A 9,182-nucleotide genomic window follows, 5' to 3' on the forward strand; every position below is an offset into this window, starting at 1 on the left:
ATATTTTGTTTATTTTAATCATCCACTTATAACAGTTCTATAAAACAGTGTGTAGATAATATTGTCCCTCTCAGCTCCTTAGGGACAAAAATGTCCCCATTGAAACCCATTATAACTACATTTAAATGAAGTAATTATTTGTATGACTGAATAATCACAACTCAGCAGCACCCTTAATTCCTGTTACTATAAGAAATAATAAAAAGCACCAACAAAATATATATATATTTTAAAAAGGTCTAACCATGATAGACACTGTTAACTCTGATTTCTCTGGAACTGCCATCAGATCTGTCTGTCTGTGGACTTTTATAAGGGAAACATTCACGTCATCAGTTACAAGGAAACAGCAGCCTTCACACACACACACACACAGCGATGATTAATAGACCGTAGACTCTATTTGCATAAGGGTCAAATTTGTATGATCAATAGTTAAGAGAGTGATAAGCCGCCAATTATTTAAAAACTGTTTTTTATCTTGTTTTGGTATCAGGGAAATAATAGGCTACCCCCTCGCATAGTTGTATTCATTTTTCTCTGACTCTTTATAATGATTTTGAATATGGTCCCTAAAATGAATACATTTGATCTAGTTTTAGTTGTGTCTTCTTCAATTCAACTTCTTCTTCTGAAGATATGTTAGAGTTCGATAAACAAGCATTTATTTTATTAAATAATTCAGATTTTTATTTTTATTTTTATTTTTAAGATCCTTTAATTCTTTACTTCTCTTCATAGCAACACATCTTGCCATATATTTAAAGTATTCCAATTTTTCCTTATATACACCATTTTTAAAATCAGTAGATATTGAATTAATTTATTTTTTAATACTGTCATTAAAGTTCATATCTTGAAGAGGATTTCCAGTAAGATCTTACATTTACAGCGTCTTGTGGACGACCCAACTTTTGAACAATTAGTTTTTCTATGAAATGAGACATGAGGTATAGAAATGTGTTTTTCTGGTTCCTGCATTGTTAGTCATAAATATAATAAAGTTTCGCCTTTCATTGTTTCCTTTGCAGAGTGCACATGACAAGTATTGAAGTTCTAGTACAGAATTGCAGTTTGTTGAATACACAAAAGATTTCATTTTTGCATCTTCTCTTCCATTTCAGGGTGCGGGAACAGTTGGAATGTCTAAAAAAATCCTTATGACAAATCTTTCAGGCAGATTCTCATCCCAGACCCTCGTTCCTCCCAGGAGACTTCTTTCACAAATGGGAAAATGGATGCATTTGGTATAGCTCAGCGCTACTCAGTCACTGAAACCTTGCCAACACATTCCCACCTCCAAACCTTGGAACTAGGTGTGAAGATAAAGCACACCAGCATCTTGCATCATTGTCACAGTGTGACTGCATTTAGTGAAATACCTTCTGAAAAAAACAAGAACTTTACAAGAGCAAAGAGCTTACCTGCCATGTTGTTAAAAGGCAGCTTTGAGAAGTTTACACCTGATATCACTGTTGATGAAAATGAGGAAACCTACAGGTTACACTGCTCCGGTCCAGGCCTGTACCAGTGCAGTGTGACAGGTCTGGTGTTTCACATGGAGAGAGAAGGGGACGTGGTTTACAGGATTATCCCCTGGAACCACAGGCTACTGGCCCAATATCACAAGAAACCTGCAGGACCCCTGTTTGACATCAAATGTCTCCAGCCGTCTGTGTGTCAGCTTCATCTCCCACACTGTGAGATCTGCTCCACAGGTGGATGTAAATTCTTGAAAGTTGCTCATGTGAATGATGAGGGCATTGAGTTTATTACTCCTCATAAGATAACAGAAACTCATGTCATTATAAACATCACAGAGTTTTCTGGTTTTGGTAATGTCAAGGATAAAGACTCTCCTCCTGACCCGGTCCGAGCGCTGGTGCTGCTGTTCTACAGACCTCCAACTGATCCTGATCCTGAATCTGTCCTCAGTGTGCTGTTGCTACCAAAGAACGTTGTGCTGCGTGATGTGCTGCGAATGAGGAAGAAGTTAGTTGGAGATGAGAGGTACATCGAGACATCTCCATACTGTAAACTGATCCCAAAGCAGGAGTACACACTGTCCACTAGTCCTGAAGACGACTCAGTTCTAGTTCAACCAACAGAAGCAGAATTTGATGAGGAGTCCTACGACAACTACTTTCCATCATTCCAGGTGAATTTAGAAACAATCATGAGATATATGAAGCTGTTTCTGACAGAAACCAACAGCTCACACAGTGTCTGGCAAAGACGAGTTTGTCTTTTGTCCACTGGAGTAAGAAAGCCCTGTGGGCAGAGTGCTAGGAGTCTCACTTCCACTGAGAGTCTGAAGGACATACGGACCTGCTTCATTGATGGGATATCAGAACGTGTTCTCCAAAGTCTACTAGATAAGCTGTTTGAGAAAAAGGTGATAACTGAACCAGAGATGGAGTCAGCAGAAGAGATGCAAAACAAAAGAGACAAGGCTCGTTTTGTCATCGACACAGTGAGGAAGAAAGGTGAAGCTGGGAGTTCAGAGATGATTGAGTTTCTCTGTGAGGTCGACCCCTTCCACTGTAAACATCTTGGGTTGATCTGAACCACAATAAAGAGGCAGGACATCGACTTTATGTTGACCTGGTGGTTAGAAACGGATCACCCTATAACTATAAGCAAATAACTTTATTATGTTCCTTGTGTGCAGACATAGATGGAGTTCAACTCATAAGCCAGTGTGGAAAAGAGAAGAAAAGGCTACTGTACAAACTACACCTGCTGAGGAAGATTATATGATGTGACTGAATATTTTTATTGTCTAAATATGATCTAGGAGATAAATTCGCTGCTCATATTTGTTTAACCTGATTATACTTGAACAACCTGCTTTGTGAAGGGAGTTAGGCACACATGTTAGTTGTTAGTTTACATTTACAAGACAACAGGGCGATGGTACAGAGTCTCTGTGCAAAGACAAATATGTAGGTTGTGCTGTAAATAATGTCTCAATTATTACTATTTTTATTATATACTATTTTACTTATATACTTCTCTTCTGTTTTTACTGTACACACTGCACATTTCCCCATTGTGGGACTTATAAAGGAATATCTTATCTTATCTTATGTATAAAATAATCATTCATCATACATCAAGCTGAATATCACAGGTAATTAATGGGACATGCCGAAATTGGTTTTAATCCCTTGTATCATTTTACTTTTTAAATTGGTCTTATTATTTGAAGCCATTTCTTTCTTTCTCTCTTTTTTTAAACAAAATTGCATCTAATGTAGTGCCTTGTTTAACTTGCTGTTTTTGTAACATGTAACATGAATGATTTGATATAAATGTTGATTATCATGCTCCAAGCTGAAGATGAATTACTACATTTATGCAACAAAGGTGGACAATACATTTGTTTTAATTTGTTTCATAAAACCAATAAACATTCAGAATAAACACTCAGAACTTTTGTTACGACTTATTGTGAGACCAACATGTCTCAGCTTGTGACCTTCATCAGAGATCTGCTCATATCAAACATGAATGATACACACTCAATATCATGTATGTTCAATGGAGTGGACAAAATATTAGGAACACCATTCAATACTAATAAAGCACACTAACACACCTCCATCACCCATTATGACCTCAGTAATAAACATTAAGTAGAATTATCACCTTCATGAAAGTAGAATTTATAGCAGAGCTGTTGTATTGGATTGACTAAGATTGCACAGGTGTTTCTAATAAAGAGGACAGTGACTGTATAATTTCTTTAGTAGAGTCACAAATTACTCACACAAACACACACACACACACACACACACACACACACACACACACACACACACACACACACACACACACACACACACACACACACACACACACACACACACACACAGTAAAACAGTCAGGAATCCAGCTGAAAGTCGACCAATATGAACATTTATTTCTGGAAAGAAGTTACAAATCGTTTCCAAAGAGTTTCTACTCAGATTATAAGATATGTTAATCTGATTTTTAACTTTCTTTTTCGGATACAGTCGTAGTAGCAAGGTATGTTTTTTTTGTTTTGTTTGTTTGTTTTTTCTTTTAAAATCCTCTATTCTGTTTTCCTACTGACAGACTGAAGACTGGTGGACTAAAGGACGCTGCGCTATGACTGAATGTGCCTCAAATCAGGACAGTAGTACTTTGAATCCTTTACAACATTTCTTCTTCTTCTTCATTTTAAAACAGCGACATGAGATGTATTTAAAATCAAATCATTATTATCATTTCAACAAGCTGCTCTTCATCTCCTCATGAAAACTAAAGACTGTCCTCTGTTAGTCCTGGCAGGTATGTGCTGCCCCCTGCTGGACAAAACTGAAACACCTTAAACATCTTCACTTTGATTTCTGTGCTGTGGTTTGATTTACTAGACTTACTAGAATTACTAACACTGGTAATACCTTCCTAAAAAGGAAATACATATTATGATGTTTATAAGGGTGACAGAGTTTAAATAATGTTTAAAGCCAAAAAGAACTTCCTGAAAAGCTTTTTACAGTTCTCACCACAAGTTGGCGTTACTCCCCTTAGTGAGACCATTAGGTGTGTGACACGGTTGTTTATTTTTGTCATTTATGTGAGAAGAGTATTTTATATGAGCCATAATGGTCAAATATTGTCCCTCGTTAAACCAATAAGGCTTCCTTACAATATACACTGCAAATGTCAGTGTTGCCACCAGGGGGCAGTGTGGCGTGTTACTTCGTTGTTGGATCTTCTTCTGAGCGGACTTTCGTTCTCTCGCATAGTCATAGACTGTTTCCTCGTTCATTCTGCTGAACTCCTACTGCAAAACAAATCTACCTCCTGCAGGTATAAATAAAGTGAACTGAACCTGAAGCTGTCACACAGCACAGTAAAAACAGATAAAAACAGCTCCTTATTGTATCATCTATACAAGCGTGTGTTCAGTTCCTCTATCTTCTCTTTGTGTTATAGAAACTAAACTGTCATTGTGTTTTAACAGCTTGTCCTGAGCACGTAGCTCCTGCTGTCTCTGTGAGAACACAAACCACCGATCACGTCTCCAACGTGCTCAGTGTACAGGTGTGGGTTTCCACTCTTCTTCTCAGAAATACTTCATTCTAATTATACAAACAAAAGATGATCTGAATTGAAATTCTTTAACATTGATGATGTGCTCCAGTTAATTTGTCTGTCTTTGTTTTAATTCAAGTCAAACCCTGATTAATATTCATTAGTTTTTGTTTGATAATAACTACAGGAAAGAAACAAGTCACAATTAATCATACAAAGACGGAATAATCAAAGAGATGAAATGAAATAATGAGCATGACAGTACCTTTTTTTAATCTTAAATTATATGCATGAAAATCAACAGCGCACTATAAAGAAAGTGTCAGGAAAAACACAGCCAGTGATTGTTAATGGTCAGAGACTAGTGAGGCAGAGAGGCCACTATTTAAACTAGCTTATTATTGGGTTACTCTTATTATTATTAGGCTTGGCAGTAAAAGACATTGATGATTGGATCCTCCAAAGGAGCTCAGCAGCGACCAGAAAATAGTGATTAGAGAGTGATTTAGATTAAAGGATGGTGAGACAAAACATGAAACCAGTTGTTATATATTGCTAAAGAAGCTATGCTTATTTATTCACACAGCACAGTAAAAACAGCTCCTTATTTAGTCATCTATACAAGCACATGTGTTCAGTTAGTGCCTCTACCTTGGTCTTAGTGTTACTGAAACTAAACTGTATTTGTGTTGTAACAGCTCGTCCTGAGCACGTAGCTCCTGCTGTCTCTGTGAGAACACAAACCACAGATCATATCTCCGACATGCACAGTGTAGAGTTGTTGGTTTCTCCTCTTCTTCTCAGAAATGCTCCGTCCTAATTATACAAACAGAAAATGGTCTGAAATTGAAATTCTTAAACATTGATGTGCTCCAGTTAATTTGTCTGTCTTTGTTTTAATTCAAGTAAAACCCTGATTAATATTCATTAGTTTTTGTTTGTTAATAACTACAGGAAAGAAACAAGTCACAATTAATTATACAAAGACGGAATAATCTAAGAGATGAAATTAAATAATGAGCATGACAGTACCTTTATTTTAATCTTAAAGTATATGCATGAAAATCAACAGTGCACTATAAACAAAGTGTCAGGAAAAACACAGCCAGTGATTGTTAATGATCAGAGACTAGTGAGACAGAGAGACCACTAGTGAAACTGAGCACTTAGATTTATAGTCATGCCACAGAATGTACTAGAACATTTGACCCTTATTATAATAAAACCTGGTTAAATTGTAACACAGTTGGTTCTGCTGTTCTGTCACCTAGGAACTGAAATCTAGGGTGAACCACCATTTATCTTCTGATAACACTCCTGCAAACTCAAACAGGGTTATGCAATTACAAGAAAAAAAATTCCAATGCTAATGTAAACATGTGACTCATAAGCAGAGTAAATATAATTATCGAAGAATTGTTAGGATGCACATAAGCATAGGATGACACACAAACACACACACACACACACACACACACACACACACACACACACACACACACACACACACACACACACACACACACACACCACACACCACACACCACACACACAGGGTCATGTGATTTATTGTAAGTTTAAGAACTGACAGTGATCAGTCATTTAGTTCAGACGCCATTTGGAGACGATGGAGCAGCTGATGCGTGAGTGTTAATAAAATATTTTTTATTTCACCATGATAGTCTCAATCAGTTTCCTCTCTGAGGACTGAAGAGGAAAGAATAGTAAGAATGAACTTCTGTGGATATAAAGAGAGGAAAATAAGGAAATCAATATTTTGCCTTTGCTTGAATAATTTGTAATCTATTGCCTTACCTCGTTACTGGTTAAATACAGCTTGATATTAGCTGGAAAAACTTATTAAGAAAAAGTGAGATATATTTTCTTAAAAAAAGACATGTTTTCTTATGTAGAAAATGCTTGAAAAGATCATTTTTCTATTTAGACAAAAAAATAAGTCTAATTTTCTTGAAACAAGTCTTTTTTTAACTTTCTTAGAAGTCAGTTTTTGCAGTGTTTGAACAGTTGTGAATTATTATTACAAACGTAATCTTTTTGTTTTACAACAATTCAGAAAATCACTCTGACACCAAAGTGAACCTTGTTCTGCTGGGAATGTCCGGGTCTGGAAAGAGTGCGAGCGGAAACACAATCCTTGGAAAGACAAAGTTCTTGTCAAAAGCCAGTTCAATGCCGGTCACCACAAAGTGTCAGGCAGCAGAAACTTTGATAAACGGTACATTTGTGCGTGTCATTGATACTCCAGACATCTTTGATGATGAAATCAAATCATCAGATAAGAACCATCATGTGAAACATTGCAGACAGCTCTGTCAGTCAGATCCTTGTGTTTACTTACTTGTGATGCAAGTTGGCAGATTCACAGATGGTGAGAGAGACATACTGAGAAAGGTTGAAGAAGCTTTTGGTCCTGAAGCTGAAGAAGAAACAATCATCCTGTTTACCTGGGCAGAAGATGTGTTCGATGCAAACATTAGCTTGGAGGATTTTTTGCAGGACTGCGAGCCTGAACTCAAGAACATAGTTGAACAGTGTGACAGAAGGTGTGTTTTTTTTGAGAACATAATCAGATGTCAAACTCAAGTAACAGAGCTAATGCAGACAGTGAACATGATGTTAAATAAAAAGCAGAAACAATAACTGTTCATGTATCAGACCAGATCAATACAGTGATGGATGTGATTTCTTGTATATAGATAAAACAGTTCAGACTGTAAAATGATTCAACAGCTTGAATTAACTATTTGTTTAGTTTGAAATTATTTATCAGTTATAAATGTCATATTTGGTCTCCCTCTCACTTCTTAATCATCAGTATTTAACCAGGTTTATTTTAATGTTTGTTTGAATTTGGTGCATAAAGTCTGTAAAATAACTAAATATTTCTAAGCTGGTCAAATTATTCCTTCTGTCTTTGTTAACCTTTGTATACTGATGAAATGAGATAAATAAACTTTACATTTACCAATAAAACCAAGTTGTGTGATAAACTCAGTGTCTCTGCAGTGATTGAAGTACTGATCCTCTCTTCCTGATAATCAATACCTCACACATCTCAGAGGTTAACCAGAACATTAGAAAAACAAGTAAAATAAAGATAAATAAATGACTTTATTCTTCATTTTTTTTCTCGCAATGTAAAATATAACAGGTTTTTTTAAATTTGTCTCTGTTATTACATTTAAGCTCAAGTGATGGTGGTGTACTGAGGTGCATTATATTGACTGGTGTTCCTAATATTTTGTCCCTCTCATGAATGTTTAATGGGGTGGACAAAATATTAGGAACACCATTCAGTACTAATAATCTATCTCCATCACCCATTATGACCTCAGTAATAAACATAAAGTAGAATTTATAGCAGCTGTTGTATTAGAGCAGGCTGTGTCAACATTTTACAAAAATGGTGTAAAAAAAGTGATACGTTAAAATAATTATCATCATTTTGAGATATTAAGTTTTCTTTCTTAAACTATACAAGCATTATCTGTTGCATAAAATAACGTTTACACCTATTCTTTATCAATAATAGGGAGATACAACATTGTTTATGTCCTGTTTTCTCCATTATTACCTTCTATTACTGTAGTATAGCTACAGAAGAAAGTTATACAGGTAGGAACCTTTGTATTATGTGCTTTACCTATGGGACAATAATAGAGGTTGGAAATGAAGCCAAAGAGATTTATGTGTAGAAGATTTAAAATATCTAAATGATCTATTTAGCCTTTTTCAATGTATTTAAAATCAAATCATTATTATCATTTTAACAAGCTGCTCTTCATCTCCTCATGAAAACTAAAGACTGTCCTCTGTTAGTCCTGGCAGGTGTGTGCTGCCCCCTGCTGGACAAAACTGAAACACCTCAAACCTCTTCACTTTGTTTTCTGTGGTGTGGTTTGATTTTAATGTGTCATTGACATTTATATCCAAATGAACAATAATTCATTAAATGTAATTACACTTTTTTTTAAACCCTGAAAGTTGTATTATTATAATTGTCCTTTAAAATGTAAAAATGTGCTAAATGGGAGTAAAGAGATAAGATGACATATTCCTTTATTAGTCCCACAATGGGGAAATGTGCATTATTA

At 35.7% G+C, this 9,182-nt stretch overlaps 1 protein-coding gene across 1 annotated transcript; it reads left to right on the forward strand.

The window, feature by feature from the left end:
* The first annotated feature begins 6,694 nt into the window (after window positions 1–6,694).
* Window positions 6,695–7,728, forward strand: LOC134002146 (GTPase IMAP family member 8-like). The gene is made up of 2 exons (XM_062441429.1): window positions 6,695–6,710; window positions 7,142–7,728. Exons 1-2 carry the CDS (start codon window positions 6,695–6,697, stop codon window positions 7,726–7,728), a joined length of 603 nt encoding a protein of 200 aa, XP_062297413.1.
* Window positions 7,729–9,182: the final 1,454 nt, after the last annotated feature.

This window comes from Scomber scombrus, chromosome 20 (assembly GCF_963691925.1).
Source record: "Scomber scombrus chromosome 20, fScoSco1.1, whole genome shotgun sequence".
NCBI lineage: Eukaryota > Metazoa > Chordata > Actinopteri > Scombriformes > Scombridae > Scomber > Scomber scombrus.